The following is an 18,482-nucleotide window of genomic DNA, read 5'->3' as shown; positions in this document are numbered from 1 at the left end:
GTGGCTGTTTATTGCTCCGGGTACCCCAATTTCTCCCTCCGGCATGGGGCTGTCCCCTCTGTCACCGTCCTGCCAGCCCCCCCAGGGCCAGTGGCCGGGCGCCCCGGGGCCGTGTCCCAGCCCTGGGGTGGGGGCTGGCTCCGGGCGAGGGTCCGGCGCTGCTCCAGGATGGCTGCCCAGAGGCGACACGCCGGCCCGTGCCTGCGGGGACACGGGGGCTGTCGGACGGACGGGAGCGAGCCGTGTGTCCCACCCACCCTGTCCCCAGTGCTGCCCCCCCCTGCTCTCCCCACCCCGCGGACCGGGGGTACCTGATGCCCACGTAGAAGAGGTCGTCACGGGTGGCACAGCCCAGCAGGTTCTGCAGGGTGAAGCCGTGGGCGAGGAGCTGCGGGAGGTGGCAGGGGGTCTTGGGGGGCAATGCTGGGGGGGGGCTGCCCCCGCTCACGTCAGCCCCCAGCCCCCACGTAGCCCCGTGTGCCGCATGGCCGCAGGTCTCACCGTGGCCGCGGTGGCCGGGTCCGCACCGTGACGCTGCAGCCACTCGAGGAGGAGGGGGTCACCCTGTCCCTGGGGGGGCTGGGGGCTCGGAGGGGAGCAATCCTGCTCTGGGGGGGCCTCCCTGTGCTCCCCACTGCGCTGGGGCCGGCCAGGGACCGTGGCGTCCTTGTCCCCGGAGCGAAGCGCCCGCTGCAACTCCTGCTCCTTCTCGGCCAGTGCCTGGAGCAGCCTGGGGGGGGGGGGGGTACAGAGTGGCACCCGGGGGGGGCACGGGCTGGCACCCGGGGAGATGGGGGCACAGGGACTGGCCCTACCTGCCCGTCTCCGCGCGGAGGTGGCAGAGCTGTGCCACCAGCGCCGAGGGTGCCCGCAGGGAGAGCAGGGGGTCCGCCTGGGCGCTGGGGCCGGTGCCGAGCCCCGAATGGGTGCCGAGCCCCGAATGGATGCTGTCCCGCTGGGGTCGGCTCCTGGGGACAGCTGGCCTCGGCAGGACGGCATCGTCCTCGTCACTCGTGTCCTTGGTGCCGTCCAACCCCAGGCGGCCGGCCTCTGGTCCCAGGTCTGCGGGGGGAGAGGTGGCGGTGGGCGCAGGGAGGGGACCTGGCCTCGGTCCCCAGGGCACTGGGGACAAAACAGGGAGCCGGGCCCAGCCAAGGCTGCCCCAGTGCTGCTCCCTTCCCCCCGTTATCCCTTTCCCAGCACCCCAAAGTCCCCCAGCCCATCCCAGACCAGCCGCCCCTCTTCCACCTGCTTGGCCACGGTGGTGGGAGACCGGCATCCCAGCTGTCCCCCAGTGCCACTCACCTCTCACCAGCACGGCGAAAGCCGCCTGCATCGCCTGGCTGACGGCGTCGTCCAGCGCAAACATCCAGTGGGGTTTGATGTGATGCCGGCGCAGGACCCGTCTCACCTGGAAGGGACGGAGCTGTGCCAGGGCATCACCATGCCAGGACATCACTGTGCCAGGACATTGCCCACTCCAGGGCATCACCGTGCCAGGACATCACCGTGCCAGGACATCACCCACTCCAGGGCATCACCATGCCAGGGCATCACCGTGCCAGGACATCACCCACTCCAGGGCATCACCCACTCCAGGGCATCACCGTGCCAGGGTATCACCATGCCAGGACATCACCCACTCCAGGGCATCACCATGTCAGGGCATCACCATGCCAGGACATCACCCACTCCAGGGCATCACCATGTCAGGGCATCACCGTGCCAGGGCATCACCCACTCAGGACCCTGCCACTCACCGCTGCCTGGAAGCCGAGGAGGGGAGCCTGGAGGTGGGGGAGGCCGAGCCCCTCTGCCCGCAGCTGGCTCTGCAGTGCCAGGAGGCCCTGGCGCAGCTGGCGCTGGTTGGGACACTGGATGTAGCTCCGCAGGCAGCCCAGCAGCTGGGCCAGATGCTTGCAGCTCATCCTCGCGCCCGTCGTGCTCTGGGTGGGCAAAGGTGACGCTCAGGGGCTGCCACCCTCCCCCAGCCAGCTGCTCTGCGGACCCCCCTCACCACCTCGGGTGCCCACCTGGCTCTCCTCCAAGGCGGCGATGATGCTCGCTGCCTCGGCGGTGAGGACGCGGTGCAGGGTGGCCCGACGCTTGCTGTCCTTCCGCAGGAGGAACTCGTTCCCGCTCCCCTCGGGGGAGGATGGGTGCAGGCTGCGGTCGGAGCCCTGCGCAGATCTGGAGGGGAGGCAGATGGGGTTGGCACTGTACCCGCCAAACCGCCCTGGCCGAGGGCATTTGGGAGCGTGGCCCTAGGGTGGGCATGGCCATTGGGCTTGGGACCTCCTGCGAGCCCCCCCGAGCGGTCATGGGGAGGGATGTGATGGGTGGGTGCCATGGGAGGCAGCAAGCCAACCCCCCTTGGGGTCCCTCCGTCACCCCCGTGCCCGGGATGCCCTACCCCGAGTTGCTGCGGCTGGAGGCTGCCTTGCCGGGGTGGCACGGGAGCAGGGGGCCGCCCGCTGTGCCCTTCACCGGGGCATCCCGCCTGGCTGAGGAACACCCTCTGCTCCCATCGCCGCCCTCCACATCCCCGTCCTGCTGCCCAAAGCGAGGGGCATCGCCTGCCAGGGAGAGGACGGAGGTGGAGATGGTTGTTCAGCAGCTCGTGCCAGGCCCCCCAAAACCCCATCCTGCCCCCCAAACTCACCCCCCGCCGGGGGCAGGGGCCGGCTGCGGGCCCTCCTGGCGTCGGCGAGGAAGGGTTCCCGCAGCAGCGCGGCGGCCGTGGCCCGCGCGGCCGGGTCGGCCTGGAAGCAGCGCAGGATGAACTCCTTGGCTTGATCCGACATGGACTCGGGCACCTCCGGGTGCATCTTGAACATCCCCACCTGGAGGCGAGGCACCCGTGGGGGCTGCGAAGGGACTGGCCACCCCAAAAAGGGGCTGGGGAACACCCCCACCCCCCCCATCATCCCCTGCCCAACTCCATGCGTACCTTGAACATCGCAGCCTGGGGGCTGCCCAGCTCGTGGAAGGGGGGCTTGCCCGTGGCCATCTCGATGACGGTGCAGCCCAAGGACCAGATATCCGCCGGCTTCCCATAGCCCCACGGCCCCTGGTCGATGATTTCTGGGGCCATGTACTGCAGGGTGCCTGGGGGGAGGATGAGGAGGGCTGAGAGGAACCCGTACCCCGCACCCAAACTCCTCCTGGGGTGGGTTCTCCTTCTCCCCGTGCCGGGTACGAGGGCGCAGACTCCATCACCGCCGGGTCCTCAGCGTCCCACCACCCCCAGTGCCCTCACCCGTGAAGGTCTCAGCGCTGGGGCTGATGCCCGCCAGCCGCTTCGAGGTCCCAAAGTCGGAGATCTTCAGCACCCCGCTGTAGGTGTTGATGAGGATGTTGTCTCCCTAGCACAAGAAGGGCACCCCAAAATAAACTCCCCCCCAAAAAAAAGCTCCTGGAGCTTGAGTAGGGCACCACCCCAGGGGGTTTGGGCACCGAGGGGCAGCTCCTGGCTCCCCAGTGCCGCTCGGGGGGGGAGCGGGGGGGGGTCAGGCCTCGCGTCACCTTGATGTCACGGTGCACGATGTGGTTATCGTGGAGGTAGCTGAGCCCCTCGAGGATCTGGCGGGTGTAGAAGACGATGGTGGGCTCGCTGTCCTTCAGGGGTCCCCACCTGGAGCGCAGCAGGGACGAGAGGCTCCCTGGAGAGGGAGCACAGAGAGGGGTAGCACCCCCCCCCAGTTTAGACCCCACATTTGGTCCACATGTCCCCCCCTTTTGACCCCCCCAAATCCCATCCCCAGCACCACCCACCTCCCGGCACCTCCTCCATGAAGATCTTGAGGAAGCCGCCCTGGCTGATGGAGCCCAGGTACCGCACGATGTTCCTGTGCTGCAGGCGCTTGTGCAAGGCCATCTCCTCGTGCAAGGGCTGTGAGTACCTGCGTGGTGCGACGCCGGGGTGAGGGGCTGCCCAGTGTCCCTTGGGACTTTTTGGGACCCCCTAGCACGGCACCCACCGGCTGTCCCGCTCCGGGATCTCCTTGATAGCGATGCGCACTTGGTTGCTGAGGCAGCGCCCGGCGTAGACGATCCCGTACGTCCCCCTGCCCAGGACCACCCGCTCGCCCGCCTCCGAGTACTCGTAGCTGTACTGGGGGCAGAGAGGCGGGGTGGCAGCCCCGGCCCCCCGCCCCGTGTCACCCTCACATCCCCCTGTGTCCCCACCTCACCTCCAGGATGGGCTGTGTGGGGCTGGGCACCTCTTCGCCGCCCGCCACCTGCTCGGCCAGGAGGGACTGGATCCGGTCGCAGAACCTGGCAGTGGGAGGACGGCGGTCCTGAGCTCCAGCGAGGATGCTGGGGGGCTTGGCCACCGACCCCCTGGCACTCTGTCCCCCACCAGTGCCACCCTGCGCGGTGGGACCCAGTTGCAGGGCTTGGGTCCCTAGGACACTCCTTTTCCCCCAAAAATTAGGGTTGGGAAGAAACAGCGTGTTCCCATCACTTCCCAGTCACCAGGACAGTGAGTGGGGGTCCCCGTGCCCCCACCCAGCGATGTGGGTGTCCCTGCGCCCCCCGCTCACCACCGGCAGTGCTGCTGGGAGGGGAAGTAGAGCTGGAAATCCTCCGCCGCCTGCATCACGTAGAGGAAGCAGCCCCGTTCGTCACGCTTGCAGATGCTGGAGGGAGAGGACCCCCCCCCAGTCCCGTCAGCGGTGGGGCAGAGGGGCTGCGGGCGCATGGGGGGGCATCTTCGGTCCTGCTGGCCAGCGGGCCGGGGACACGCTCACCTCACGCCCCGGATGGCCGTGGCCGAGAAGGTCCAGCTTGATGCCGCTTTCTGCAGGAGAAGGGGCAGGTGAGGAGGCGTTCGGTGGGGGCCCCCCCGTGCCCCCAGCCCCATCCCTACCTCCTCCGTGGGGCCGACGAGGGTGAGGGTCAGGGCGGGCTCCTCCGTGCCACCGTGCAGCACCAGCTGGGCCGGCCGCAGGACCTTGCTGAGCTCCAGGACCAGGACCTGTGGCAGCGGGGGGCTGTGGGGTGAGACCCCCTCCCCACTCCACACCCTTACATCCCCACCCTCCCACCCACCCACTGGGGTTGGCACCGGTGGGCTGCTCCGTGCCTCCCCAAACCGCCGGTGAGCCCAGACCACCGAGTGGTCTCCAGGGTGGTTCCGGCAGGAGGGGTCGGCTCCACAGGAGCCCTCACCGGGCAGCGCGGCGCGGCAACGAAGGGCTGGCACGCCTCGAGGAGGAAGCCCAGCCAAAAATCAGCCAGCTCCTGCCGGGCGGAGGGGACGAGCGGGCTCCTCTGGAAGTGCTTGTAGAGCAGGAAGGTCTCCATGACCGACACCAGGTACCTGCGGGGACGCGGGGGGCGGGAGAGGAGAGAGGGGATGCCCCCAGCACCCCCAAAACGCCCCTAAACCCCCTCCTTGGGGCGCGGCCACCGGAGACTGGAGACCCAGTCTTGCCCGGGGGTTGGCACACCAGTGCCGTACCAGCCCGGCGCGTTGAGTTTGTAGAGTTTCTCGGAGGCTTGGATGACTTTGCCGAGGTCGTTGGCCAAGATGCCGGCTCCGAGGCAAAACCCGACGTCCCAGTAGTGGCGCAGCTCCCCCGGGCTGCCCTTGCGACCTTGCAGACAGCTCAGCTTCACCCCTGGATACGGGAAATACGGGAACTGGGAACGCGTCGCACCCTCCGTCGGCAACCCTGCAACTGCCACGACCCCGCTGGGTCCCCGTTGCCGGTTGGCGGGTGGGCGCTCACCAATTTGCCGCAGTTGCGCCGAGGTTTCGAAGCGGTGGCCGGCAGCCACGAGGAGGACGGCGGCGTTGATGCCCGCGTGGAGGCTGGGCTCCACCTCGAAGGCTTTGCTGTACCTGGGCGGAGGGCACGGCCGCTGCCATCCCCCCTGCCAGTCAAAATCCAAAACGCGCCCGCCTGGGGGTCCCGGAGCCCCTGCAAACCCCAGGCCGGGGGCGCGGGCAGGCAGGCGGGTCCCAGCCCTGTCCCCAGCCTCACCAGTAGAAAGCTTGGTCCCTCGTCTGGGTGTCGGCGAGGCCGGAGGCGATGAACATGTCCTTGTAGATGCGGCCACACAAGCAGAGGAGGTCGGGGGCGGCCCCCTCCCCGCGTCCCACCGCGGGCAGCAGCACCGACAGGGCCTTCTCCCTGTCCCCGGCACCGTTACGCCTGCGCGCACGCCACCAGCGCTCGGCCCACGGCACCGCCAGCACGGTCCCCTCGGTCCCCCGGACCCCCTGCCATGGGGATGCCCAGGGTACGTGTGACCCCCCCCCGGCACCGCTCACCGGCTGAGGGCGAAGGCGTAGTGGAAGCGGACGTTGTGCTGCTCAGCCACGGCGCAGGTGGGCAGCGCTTGGAGGGTCTCCACCAGCGAGATGATGGCGTCATAATCCTGCGGGGACGGTGGCGGGGCTCAGCCGGTGACCCCCGGGCTGCCCGTCCCCGGGGCTGTCCCCCGGACGCGAGGGACAGGCTGCGGAGCATCCCCCCCACCCCGGGGATGCCGAATCGTCCCCCGGCGACGCTCAGACCCCCTCACCTGCACGTCGCGGTAGGAGAGGAGGAGGGTGACCACGATGTCCAGGCTGAGCAGCTCCACGCTGTCCAGGCGCCGCTGGATGTGGGCGAGCTCCCGCCTCAGCTGCTCCCCCCGATACGTCTCCCGCGCCCTCCGGATATCCCGTCGGATCGTCTCCCGAAAATACCCGCTGGGGACAGATGGGGAGAGAGATGTAAGGCTTTTGGGGTGGCGGCGATCCATCGCCAAACCCTGCCGGCCCACGGGGGCACGGGGGTCTGCCCGCAGCCGGAGGGGTGGGCAGCAGCACCAGGAGTCGGTGGGAATCCCCTCCAGCAACTGGACCAGGCGGGCCGTCAGCGGGGTGAAGGACGCCTCCGTCTCCAAGCTGGGCTGGAAAAACTCTGTCGGGCACTTCGCGGCCCCAGCGTTGCAGCAGACCACCTTGTTCTGGGGGGTGACCACGTAGGGGATGAAGGTGTAGCTGCCACAGAGGTCCTGAGGGAGGGGAGAAGAGGGGAGCGGCTGTGCTGGCCAAGCTGAGAACACTTCTACTCGTGTCATGGACCAGTCCCCACTCCCCAAGCCTGCCCACACTGCCCGGACCATACAGGCCACGTTAACACACCCGCCTTCCCTAAGGCGTTAGCAAGGAAAGACAAACCAGCTCTATCTCTGACTGCCATCATTACGCTCCAGAGTGAACACTCCCGGTTCTTTTCAAAACCAGGTACTCCTCTCCACGCTGCTGCTCCTGGCTCTTGCTCTGAACGAGTGAGCCCCGCCCCCCAACTCAGATTTGGGGAGAAGTCTCGCCTCCCTGGCTGCCATGTCTGCCCTCCAAGGCTGGGGAAAGGCAGCTTGGGGGGAGAGAGAAACTCAACCCCCCCTCCCCGACACCGCGGCGGCGACCGCAGAGAAGAGACGCACCGAGTTCTTCTGGCAGATGTCCTCCTGGGGAGAGAGAGGGAGGGAGGAGGGATTTAACGAGCATCCTCGGCAAAGAAATCAGCTGATTTCAGGCTCAGGGATGGGAGCGACCTGGAAAACAGCCAGGGGCGGCGAGGGACGCCGGGGGGGGACCCCCGCACCCCAGGCAGAGCTGCAAACGCAGCCGGCTTCTCCTCCCAACCCGGCACAGGGAAGGGGTCTCTGCCATGGGGGCTCCCCCGAGCCAGGGTGACATTTGGGGACAATTCGGATGGGCTCTCATCCAGTGTTTCCCCCCCGCCCCTGAGCAGTGAGGATGTCTCCTGCCGGCCTTTTCCATGAGGAGGGTTTCCCAGGGAAATTCCTGAATTCCCAGTCGGTTGGGGCCAGGGGAGCAGCCAGCACCCCACAACCCTGCTCCGGGGCTCACCGGGGGTTCCCAGCCACCCCCCTCCTCGTCCCACCCAGGAGCAGGGAAATCCCCACCGGAGTGGGATGCAACTGTGGGACCTCAGCCGGGCTCGGGGAAGGGAGAGAGATCCGGATGCTCCAGGCGCTTGGGACCCCTGAGCAGCAGCACCCACGGGGACCAAGGTGGGACCCCCTCCTGTCCCCCGCTCACCTGCAGGGCCTGGAGAGGGGCGAGGTGGGCGCGGCAGCAGAGCAGGACGGCGTGGGACATGTTGAAGCTCTCACGGACGCCCAGGTGGTAGAAGAGGGAGGGCTGGCAGACGGCGTCGCTCAGCTCCACCACGGCCACGTCTGCGGGGACACGGCGGTGGGGACGCTCACGGGACCCCAAATTCACAGGGGTAGGGGAACCCGTCATCCCCAGGGTGCGGGGGTCCGTGTCCCCTAACAGAGGGGACAGGGATCTTAGGGGATCCCTCTAAGAGAGGGGACGGCCATCACAGCACCCGACGCCAGGGTGAGGGGCACCCACTTGTCCCCCCCCTGCACGAGGCTGATCCCTGAGCAAAAATCCTCTGTGGAAAAACCCACCCCTTCCCAAAATCCTGTGTCAGGGAGGGAGATGTCCCAGCCAACATCCAACCACCCCGGAAAGCAAACAGGAGGAAGGCAGGAAAGCAAACAGCGAACACCTGGGAGCAGAGCTGGCAGAGCTCCGGCAGGAGCTGCGCCAGGAATACGGAAAATCTCGGCCTAAATATTCCCGGACAAGCAGGATAACCAGGCAGAGCAGCAGGAAAGTGGGAGAAATCCCGCGCCGGAGCGGGCGGCGTCCTCACCCGCGTTGTAGAATCGGTCGAGGGCGCGGGTGTCGCCCAGTGCCAGGGTGCCGAAGGGCAGGGCGTGCAGGCGTGCCCGCAGGACGCGGCAGGCATGGCGCAGGCTGCGCAGCGCGGGGCTGGCAGCCGCTTCCCGGCCCAACACGCAGACGACGCTCAGCGCCCGCCGCCCGCTCGCCCGGCCCTGCGTCACGCACACCGGCCGCCCCGTCGTGCCCGCCACCGCCAGCGGGTCCTGCCAGCAGCTCCCAGTCTTCGGCGGGGGACCCGGCACCTCCATGGCTGGGGCTGGATGATCCAGGGTGGGGGGCTCGCAGCGGGCACCGGGAGACCCCATGCCTGGCACTGGGGTGACCCATTCCTTACTGGGAGAGCCCACACTACGCTGTCCCGCTTGTTAATGGAAGACCCCACATCAGGCTGTCTTGTTCCTTATTGGAGACCAGTTCCTTACTGGGAGACCCTGCACAGAGCTGCCCCGTTCCTTACTGGGAGACCCCACACCAGGAGATCCCACACTGGGCTGCCCCGCTCCTTACTGGGAGACCCCACACTGGGCTGCCCCGTTCCTTACTGGGAGACCCTGCATCAAGCTGTCCTGTTCTTACTGGGCAACCCCCCCACCAGAAGACCCCGCCCCGGGCTGCCCCGTTCCTTACTGGGAGACCCCGCCCCCGGCTGTCCTGTTCCTTACCGGTTGACGCGTTCTTACTGGGAGACCCCGCCCCGGGCTGCCCCGTTCCCCCCAGCCCCGCTCACCGGGCTCCTTCCCGGGCTGCCCCGCACCGAGCCCCGCTCCGCCCCGGGCACCGGGAGCCGCTTCCGCCCGTCCCGGCCGTGAGTCACCGGCGGCCCTACCCGCCCCCCCCGCATCCGACGGGACGGGCCCCCCCCGGCCGCATCCCGCCCCCCCCGTCGACGGCAACCGGTTGCAAAGGGCCAGTTGCGAAATGGGGAAGGGGAAGTAGGGGGCGGTGCGGGGGGGTGGGAATGGGGCCGGTTCCCCCTCCCTGGACGGGCAGCAGCCCAAATAACGCCCCCGACGTCGCCCGGGTGGCGGAAGCGATGGCAAAGCGAGTAGGGGGGGCGAAGGGCCGGGCAGCCCCCTCCCCGTATCCCCATCGCAGCCCCCTGGCCGGGGCAGGGGGGGTCCTGGAGGGACGGAGGGGGACGGAACCGGCGGGGGGACGGGAGGGCAGCGTCACCGGCCGGGAAAACCTTGGTCCGTGGTGGGGTACAGGGGACAGGCTGGCACAGCACCCTGTGCTGGGCCACCGTGCAGGCTGACTGGCCACCGTGCAGGCTGACTAGCCACCATCCAGGCAGACTAGCCACCATGCAGGCAGACTAGCCACCGTCCAGGCTGACAAGCCACCATGCAGGCAGACTAGCCATGGTCCAGGCTAAGTGGTCACCATGCAGGCAGACTAGCCATGGTCCAGACTGACTAGCCACTGCACAGGCTGACTAGCCACCACACAGGCTAAGTAGCCACCGTGCAGGCAGACGAGCCATCCCAGCCTTGTTCCCAGGCAGGTGTGTGCCAGCCCGGGGCAGGAGGGAGCAGCCGGTGCCCCAGGACCGTGCGACGCGGAGCCTGGCCTGCCGCTCGGCCCCATTTCGGGGAAGGCAGAGCCGGGGGGCACACCCCATCCGCCCCCCTCCCACACTGACCTGCGGGCAGGCCACGACCACGTCCCCAACCGCGGGGACGAGATTTCCCAGGGCAGCACTCGCCGCTGGGGCTCTGGGGGTGACGGGTGACGATGACACGGACACCGGGAAGAGGATGAAAAAATCCTTTATTGGGTCTCTGTCCCCTCTGCGGCAGCTCCGGCTCTGCCCGGCGTCACCCCAGCAAAGGGCCACCCCGGCTACCAGTCCCCCCAATGTGTCCTTGGGTCCCCTGGGCTCCTGGCGAGTGTGGGGTCTTGGGGGGAGCCCAAGGCTGGGGTGCGGGGCTGGACGGGACCCCCATGCCCGACTGCGCCCCTCCGCCCTGCTCTGCCCACCCCAGGGGAGCGGTCAGAGCGTGCGACCACAGCCACGCTGGGTGCAACGGCCCCCACCCCAAACCCCCCCGCAGCTGCACCGGGGACAGGAGTAGAGCCTGGGTGACATGTCCTACCCCGGGGTGTCCCCCCCCACCCAGGGCAGAGCCAGCTTTGCATAGTTGTGGGGTGGGCGGGGGGGGACACACGCACGGTCTGGCGGCGGGCAGGGACGCGGGCAGCGCTGGCCTCTTCTCTGCCGGCCCGGGGCGCGCGGCGGCCTCAGATCCTGGTGCAGCGGACAGAGAAGAGCCCGTGGCAGAAAGGGGACGGGTGGCTTTGCCCTGGGCGGGGGGGAGGGGGACCCAAGCCCCCCGCAGGGTGTGGGGTGCAGGGGAAGGGTGCCCCCATGCCTACCCCGCTGCAGCCATGTGGGTGGCAATGGCGTGGGGAAGGGTCAGCCCCTCACCTGGGAATTGGGAGGGGTTGGGGGGGGGGGCACAAGGTTTCTATACCCCCACCCCAGCTACACGAACCCCCCCACCCCGGACACGAGACAGACACCACCTCGCAGAGTTTAATTGGGGCAGCCCGAGCTACAAATGTCACCCCCACGGCACACAGCACGCACCCCCCCCCCCCAAAACGACACACAGAAAGGGGCGGGGGGAGGAAGGGCTGGGGACCCCCATCCCCCCCCACACACACACACACACACCCCCACAGCAACACAGAGGCACAGCAAAAGCACACAGCAAGGCCCTGGCTCCGCTCCTCCGGCGGGCACGGAGGGGCTGGGGGGGGCCGGGGTGGGCGAGGGCGGGGCTGGAGCAGGGGGCTGGGTGCTCCGGCCAAAATGCTGAAGGAAAAAGCACCTGAGAGCCTGCCAGGGGAAAAGGGGACCCCAGCCCCCCCCGGGTGAGCCCCAAGGCTGTGGGGAGGCTATGGGGTATGGGGTGCAGTGGGAGGATTGGGGGTGCCCAGGGTGGTGGGGGGAGCTGCTGGGTGGTTTCTAACTGGGATCAAACTGGGCCCTGCAGCTCCCATCCTGCTGAGGGTGCTCAGGGCAGGGTGGGGGGCTGCACCCCGCCGCTGTGGGGGCTGGGGGGGCACTGGGGACACCTCTACCCGGGGGGGAGGCAGGCAGGAGGGGCACGGATGTGCCACGGGGGCTGTGCATCGGCTGTGTCCTGCCAGGGGCTCTGTGCAGCAAAATGGGGGGGTCAAGGGGGGAGACACCTCCTTCCCTTCCACTTCTGAGGACCCCCAGGAAAACAGCAAAGCAGCCGGGAAACCCCCCCTCATGCCAACTGGGAGAGAGGGGCCACGCCACCCACCCCCCCCGCCGGGGAGGGGCGAGGGAAGGGCGAAGGTCTGGGGGCGCAGGGGGAGCCCCCTCCCCATCGCCTCCAGCACCCAGCACCTACTGGTTGTCCTCTCTGGCAGCGTGCAAGGAAAGAGAGACGGGGCACGGCCCCCCCACGTTAGATACGGCCAGCCCCACGGCACCAGGCTCCGGGGGATGGATTTGGGCTCCCCGCGGGGCTCGGAGCCAGGCAGAGGCAGGACAGCCGGACATGGGTGAGGGGACAGGGCGGGGCGGAGAGGCGGGAAGAGCCCCCCACACCTCCCAAATCTCCCCCCGCGCCGGCACAAACAGCCACGAGAGACAACACTCAGCTGTGAGACAGGACACGGCCAGCGAGCCCTGCGCACCGGGGCGCACCCCCATTTTGGGCTTCAAAGTGGGAAGTGTTGGGGGGCTTGGCCCAGGCACGAGCCGGTTTGGGTCCCTCCCCCACCCCAACTCCGCCCCGGGCGGGGGCGCGGGAGCCTTACAGCGTTTGGTAGGTGCTGTCCTTCGACTTGATGAACTTGATGACGAAGAAGACGACGGCTTGGACGCTCAGCACCAGCACGACGCCGCCGACGAAACTGGCCGTGTCGAAACCCGGCGGGTGAAATTCGGGGCTACCCGTCAACGGGGCGCTGGTGGTGGTGGTCCCTGAGGGCAGGGGGAAAATGGGGTGGGGGTGATGGGTGCTGTTGGCATCCTTGGGGTACCGATGCTCCCAGCAAGGAGAGGGGATTTGGGCTCTGCACGGGACTGGGATGTCCCCATTGACACGCGGACGCAGGGACGCAGGGGTGGGCTTGGCCCCTTTCCCCCGCCAAAGCGGCCGGCACCGCGTGGGAGAGGAGCCAGTGGTGAAAGGATCCCAGCGGGATCAATAATTCAGAGGGTTCCGGGCTCCGGTTACCGGCCGTAATTAGCCCAGTGCTCTCCAGTTCCCGCTTCCTGGAAGAGGCTCCTCCACTCCCAGTCCCAGCTCCAACCCAGACGGCACTTCCCAGCAGGGCTGGTTCCTGGGGGGGCTGTGGGGTGTCAGACCCCCCCAGCCCCATCTCGGCCTGATTGTGGCCCACAGCAGCTGGGGGGGGGGACAGGGACCGAGCTGTGACCCCCGGGACGGTCCCGCCGCTGAGGCCAAAGCTCCATGGGTGCTCTGCCTGTCCCTTCCTGAGGGGACATGGAACACCCAGTGGCTTGTCCCACCCGAGGCACCTCGATCCCCCCCCCACCCCGTCCCACCGCCCCCTCCAGTCCCACTCACTTGGGGAGTGCGTCGCCGGCTCCTTGCTATGGGGCTGCGGAGGCTCTTCAGTGGGGGACGTCAGCGCTGCCGGGGGCAGTGACAGGGAAGGGGGGGGGACAAAGGGTGGTCAAGGGACATCACTGTTGTACCCCCAGCCCATGTCCCTGTCCCGGGGGGGAGGATTCCATCCCCACGCCCCCCTGGCAGCACCTCTGTCCCTGGGGTGCGGGGTGGGGGGTTACCTCGACACAGGGTGCTGGTGTTGTAGAGCGTGCAGCTCTCCCGCGTTGCCGCCCCTCTCCGCACGCAGCTCCCCGTCTCTGCGGAAAGAGGGAGCGGGATTTTCCCAAAAGATGTCCCCCCCACCGCCTCATCCCCAACAAACTGACCCTTGGGGGCACCCAGCGCAGCCAACAGCGTCGGGGGCCAGGGCTGCCCTGGGCACTCAAGGGTTTGGGGTGGCAAGGGGTGGGCATCCACCCGAGGGGCTGCACGTGGGGGCTTGTGTCCGCACCCCCCCAGGGAAGAGCTCCAAACTTTATAATAAACTTTATAACGCCATAGCTTTTTCAACCACCGGCTTCCTCCCATCTCGCCTGGTGCCCTGCCAAGCGCGGGGAGGCAGAGGGCTCCCAACGTTACCCCAAGCCCGGCACGTATCGAAACCCCGCGCCCCTGCCCACCGCGCTGGCACGGATCCCCTGCCTCCCCCCCCCCCCACCCCGTGGGTTGGGTGAGATGGACCCTGAGCACGGAAAGCAGCTGGGACCAGGCACCCAAGGGTGCTGAGCTGCCGGCACCCAGCCCGGCACGGCCCCAGCCCGGCAGCAGAGGCTGGTGGGAGGCCCAGAACGAGCTGGGGCTGTGGGGGTCCCCCCTCACCTGGCTCCTCGGGGGTCCCGCAGCCCACCCAGACGCAGCCGCTGCCATTGTGCGAGGCGGTGCCGGCCGTGCACGTCTGGCAGGACCTCCGCTCTCCGCACTCTCCTGCCGAAGCTGGGGGAAAAGGGGTGAGGGCAGGGTCTGCACCCGTCCCACCCGCATCAGCGGGGGTCGGGGCTGGACCCCCCCCCGCTCCACTGAGGAGGATTTCTCATAACACAGCAGGAGGGACGAAGGCACCTTTGGACCATCACTGGCTCTCCAGAGCCAGGACATCCCGCACGCCACGGCTCCCAGCACCCCCGCCACCCGGGACACGCAGGGCTCGCCCCGTCGCCCACGGCCACAGCGAGCCCACCCCAGCTTTCGGTGGAGATTTCAAAGAGATTTGAAATTTGAAAGAAATTTCAAAGATTTCAAAGCCCACCTGCTCCCACCAGCCCGGTCGGGGTTATTTAAGCGGCATCGCCCCTCTGTCCCCCCCCAAAACCATCCCTCTCCCCGTCGCCCCAGCGATGGCAATGAGTCACTTGGGCGTTCGCGGAGCTGCTCTGCCACGAGCGCCCACGCACACGCGCTCATCATTAATTTACAGCCATGACTGTCGCCGCGCGAGGCTGTAACGGGGGGCACCTCGCCGCGTCCCGCACCCGCGTTTGCACCGTCCCGGGAAGGAGCCGTTCCCCACTCCGGAGACATTTCCACGCTCTCGTGGGACAAACACCCCCCCACTCCCCACCCAAGGCTCTCAGGAGGGGGCTGGGGGCTGGCACCCAGGGGTCTTCGCCACGCAGGGATCGACCCAACCTCGCGCTCAGCTTCGCCGCACCCCGGCGCGCGGCTGCGGCGCGGTGGGTGTGCCGTCGGGCCCCCCACCCCGGGTATTTCGAGGCCTGCGAGGAACTGCGGGGAAAGCGGGACGCCGTTGGCCGGGGTTTGGGGCAGGTTTATTATTTCAGTTATTTTTATCGCGGCAGGCGCAGGAGCAGACGTCAACTCCTGCTCCCGCCGTCAGGTGTGGGGAGGGAGAGGGAAATAAAAGGAGGGGGGTAACGGGGTTGGCTGAGGACACCCCCATCCCCACGGGGGAACACGCGTGGGTGCCTGTGGGACACGTTGGGGTGGAAACGTCACCCGTGAGCGGCGGGGGGGAGGGGAGAAGGGGAGCAGAAGCCAGCCTGGGGTTTGCATAATTGATGGCCGGAGTTGCAGGCACCCCGCTCCCCCCCTCACAGAAACCGCCACGACCCACGAGATCCCCCCTCACGCTCCTGGGAGAGGAGTCTGGACCCCGCACCCGGCTTGGCCCGGACCCCGCACCCGGCTTGCCCCGGACCCCTCCTGACTGCGGGGGTCCCAGCCCCACGGGTGGGAGCGGGAGCGGGGGGGTCCCCCTCCCCCAAAACCGGGGTCAGCCGAGGGAATGGGGCCCTCCTGCTCCCGTCACGGGGGAGGGGGTCCCGCGAGGGGCGAGAGGAACCCCTGGGGGAAAAAAAAAAAAGACACCACCCCCCCCAAAAAAGTTCAGCTGCCCCAAAGCTGCAAACTCCCCGCGCCTCCCAGTCCCGGGCGCTCCCCTCCGCCCTCCCCGGCCGTACCTGCGCGGCTGGGAGTGGGGCCCTGCGCGCACAGGAGCGCGCAGAGGAGCGCGCAGCGCAGTGCCCCGGCGCACGGCGGGGCCATGGCCCGGCCCGGCTGGGCTCGCCTTAGCCAGGCTCGGCTCGGTTCGGTCCCAGCGGGAGATACCGGTTGCGGCGCCGCCGAGCTCCCGGGAGCCGCGGGCACATGCGCGGGGTGGGGGGGCGGAAGGGGGGGGCTGGGCAGGGGGCGGCCCCGCCTCGCCCCGCCCCGGGGGGCCCGGCCCATAGAGGGGGGCGGCCCCGCTTCCCAGGTGCATCCCCGCCTCCCCGTCCCGCTCGCACGGTGAGGGACAGGCGGAGGGTACCAGTTTCGGGGGGGGCGGGGGGGGGGGGGGCTGCGGGGCGCGGGGAGCTGCACCCCCAGCGCTCTGCGCGGGGGGCCCCGTCCCGGGACCCGGCGCCGCGCCGTCGGGGCGGGGTTCAGCACCGCGAACAGCTCCCGCCGGGCCGGGCCGAACGGAGCCGAACCGGGCTGCGAGGAACCGGGGTGGGGGAGGACCCGTCTTCGCCCCCCTCCCCATGGCCCCCTGCCCAACGTGCGAAGCGGAGCCCCCAAATCTCTGCAACGGGGCGGGGGGCGGGGGCGGCGCCCCTCTCCTCTGCAGCTCAGCCCTGCCAGGACGTGGCGTGAGGACCCAGAGCTGGGGCGGGGAGGGGGAGGGGGGGGTCCTGGGGGCGGCGTGAGGATGGAGGGGAGGGGGGGGCGTGGGAGTTATTTTTTTATGAATGGGCCGCTCCATCCCCGCGCGATTACTATGCGGCGCGCGCGCGCCCGCGCTGCCTGGCGGAGCGCTGATTGGCTCCGGCGCGCCATTGACGTCACAGAAGGACGAAAGGGGCTGGGGGGGGGGGCGACGACGGTGAGTCAACCCCCCCCACCCCAGCATCCCCCCCCCACCCCCACCCCACGGTGGGCTCCGCCGCTATAACTCGGCAGCGCCCATGGCAGCCGGCCCCGACGGGGACCCCCCGCACCCCGGCAGGTGAGTGCCCGGCTCGGGGGTGGGAGGGGGACACGGACACGGGGGGCGTGGGGGCAGCGGGAGGGGATGTGAGCCCGCGTGGGCAAACCGCAGCGCTATGGGAAGGGGGAGAGGGGCAGCCTCCCACCCCCAAGGCAAAGGGAGGGGGGCATGGGGGGGCCAGGAGGATGAGGATCCCCTCCCCCCGGGGGCTTGGGTCCCCCAAAGTGTTGCCCCAAAGCCCTTGGTGGAGGGGACAAGCCAGGGTGGTCCCACTCCCCTTTATTCATCCAGCAAAATCGTACAGCTCACACCCCCTCCCCAGCAGCCAAGGAGGAGGGGGCTGCACGGGGGCATCCCCTCACTCCCTCTTTATTCACCTGTTTATTTTTCTAAGAATTAAAACCAAATCCCCTTGTCCAGAAACATCCCCGAGCACCCCCCCAATGCGCGCTGCTCTGAAGACAACTTTTTTTTTGGGGAGGGGGTGGGGGGGACGGTCCCTGGCTCAGACGCTGAGGGGGCTGCTCTTGCAGGTCGGCCCCCGCCAGCATGATGGAGGAAGGGCCGCCCAACTCCAGCGCGGGCCAGTCGGGCCGCTTCGCCACTGGGAACGGCAGCGGCAGCTCCTTGGACCTGGAATCTGTGGTAGAAGAACCCCTGGCCTTAAACCCGTGGGACGTCGTCCTCTGCGTCTCCGGGACCGTTATCTCCTGCGAGAACGCCGTCGTGGTGGTGGTCATCTTCTACGCCCCGGCTTTCCGCGCTCCTGCCTTCCTCCTCATCGGCAGCTTGGCCACAGCCGACCTCCTGGCCGGTTTGGGTTTGATCCTGCGTTTCGCCTTCGTCTACTTCAGCCCTTCGGAGGCAGTCAGCCTGCTGACGGCGGCACTCCTGGTCACCTCCTTCACCGCCAGCGTCAGCAGCTTGTTGACCATCACCATCGACCGCTACCTCTCCCTCTACAACGCCCTGACCTACTACTCAGCGAGGACGGTCACCAGGACGTACATCATGTTGATCCTCACCTGGGGAGCTTCCCTCTGCCTCGGGCTCCTGCCCGTCGTGGGCTGGAACTGCCTGAAGGAGCCCTCCACCTGCAGCGTCGTCAAGCCACTGACCAAGAACCACCTCATCCTCCTCTCCGTCTCCTTCTTCGCCATCTTGGCGGCCATGCTCCAGCTCTCCGTCCAGATCTGTAAGATCATCCGCCGGCACGCTCACCAAATCGCCATCCAGAGACATTTCCTGGCCGGTTCACACTACGTCACCACCCGGAAAGGCGTCGCCACCTTGGCCGTCATCCTGGGCACCTTCGCTTCGTGCTGGTTGCCCTTCGCCGTTTACGGTCTCCTGGGGGATTACAGCTACCCCGCCCTCTACACCTACGCCACCCTGCTCCCCGCCACCTACAACTCCATGATCAACCCCGTCATTTACGCCTTCAGGAACCCCGAGATCCAGAAAGTGCTGTGGGCCGTGTGCTGCGGGTGCTTCTCCACCGTGCCTTTCCGGTCCCGCTCCCCCAGCGACGTCTGACGCATGCTCCCCCCACCCCCGCACCCCATCCTCTCTGCACCTTTTACTTACCGATTGCGGTTGGGGGATTTTCCTTTTTTTTTTTTTTTTTTTTCCCGTTTTCATTCGCAGAGACACACGGTGGGAGCTCTCGGGAACAAGGAGCTCTTCCCAGCCCCATCCTTTTGGGCACAGC

General features: G+C 68.4%; 3 protein-coding genes across 4 annotated transcripts; 1 reads left to right on the top strand and 2 right to left on the bottom strand.

Moving 5' to 3' along the window:
* Positions 1-8: 8 nt before the first annotated feature.
* Positions 9-9,033, bottom strand: MAP3K6 (mitogen-activated protein kinase kinase kinase 6). The gene is made up of 28 exons (XM_086764826.1): positions 8,697-9,033; positions 8,069-8,208; positions 7,447-7,470; positions 6,827-7,014; positions 6,538-6,706; positions 6,284-6,390; positions 5,994-6,164; positions 5,739-5,851; positions 5,468-5,627; positions 5,176-5,326; positions 4,874-4,981; positions 4,755-4,804; positions 4,548-4,643; positions 4,194-4,278; positions 3,981-4,114; positions 3,775-3,902; positions 3,526-3,662; positions 3,260-3,365; positions 2,951-3,108; positions 2,663-2,843; positions 2,414-2,576; positions 2,034-2,190; positions 1,761-1,946; positions 1,306-1,411; positions 816-1,062; positions 502-730; positions 312-388; positions 9-201 (listed from the first exon to the last, which is right to left on the bottom strand). Exons 1-28 carry the CDS (start codon positions 9,031-9,033, stop codon positions 9-11), a joined length of 4,101 nt encoding a protein of 1,366 aa, XP_086620952.1.
* Positions 9,034-10,481: 1,448 nt separating this feature from the next.
* CD164L2 (CD164 molecule like 2) lies at positions 10,482-15,952 on the bottom strand. 2 transcript variants are annotated; one of them, XM_086765219.1, is made up of 6 exons: positions 15,765-15,952; positions 14,167-14,271; positions 13,527-13,604; positions 13,303-13,368; positions 12,527-12,692; positions 10,482-10,976 (listed from the first exon to the last, which is right to left on the bottom strand). In XM_086765219.1, exons 1-6 carry the CDS (start codon positions 15,847-15,849, stop codon positions 10,970-10,972), a joined length of 507 nt encoding a protein of 168 aa, XP_086621345.1. In that variant the 5' UTR covers positions 15,850-15,952; the 3' UTR covers positions 10,482-10,969. The 2 variants fall into 2 exon arrangements, with proteins under 2 accessions (XP_086621345.1, XP_086621346.1); XM_086765220.1 differs by lacking the exon at positions 10,482-10,976 and having other exon boundaries at positions 12,523-12,692.
* Positions 15,953-16,750: 798 nt separating this feature from the next.
* GPR3 (G protein-coupled receptor 3) lies at positions 16,751-18,482 on the top strand. Its single transcript, XM_086765218.1, has 2 exons — positions 16,751-16,789; positions 17,305-18,482. Exon 2 carries the CDS (start codon positions 17,321-17,323, stop codon positions 18,305-18,307), a length of 987 nt encoding a protein of 328 aa, XP_086621344.1. The 5' UTR covers positions 16,751-16,789; positions 17,305-17,320; the 3' UTR covers positions 18,308-18,482.

This window comes from Chlamydotis macqueenii, chromosome 22, assembly GCF_036417535.1.
Source record: "Chlamydotis macqueenii isolate bChlMac1 chromosome 22, bChlMac1.mat, whole genome shotgun sequence".
In the NCBI taxonomy this organism is placed as follows: Eukaryota; Metazoa; Chordata; class Aves; order Otidiformes; family Otididae; genus Chlamydotis; species Chlamydotis macqueenii.
Note: the sequence above shows the minus strand (reverse complement) of the source record. Positions and strands in the feature narration are given on the sequence as shown.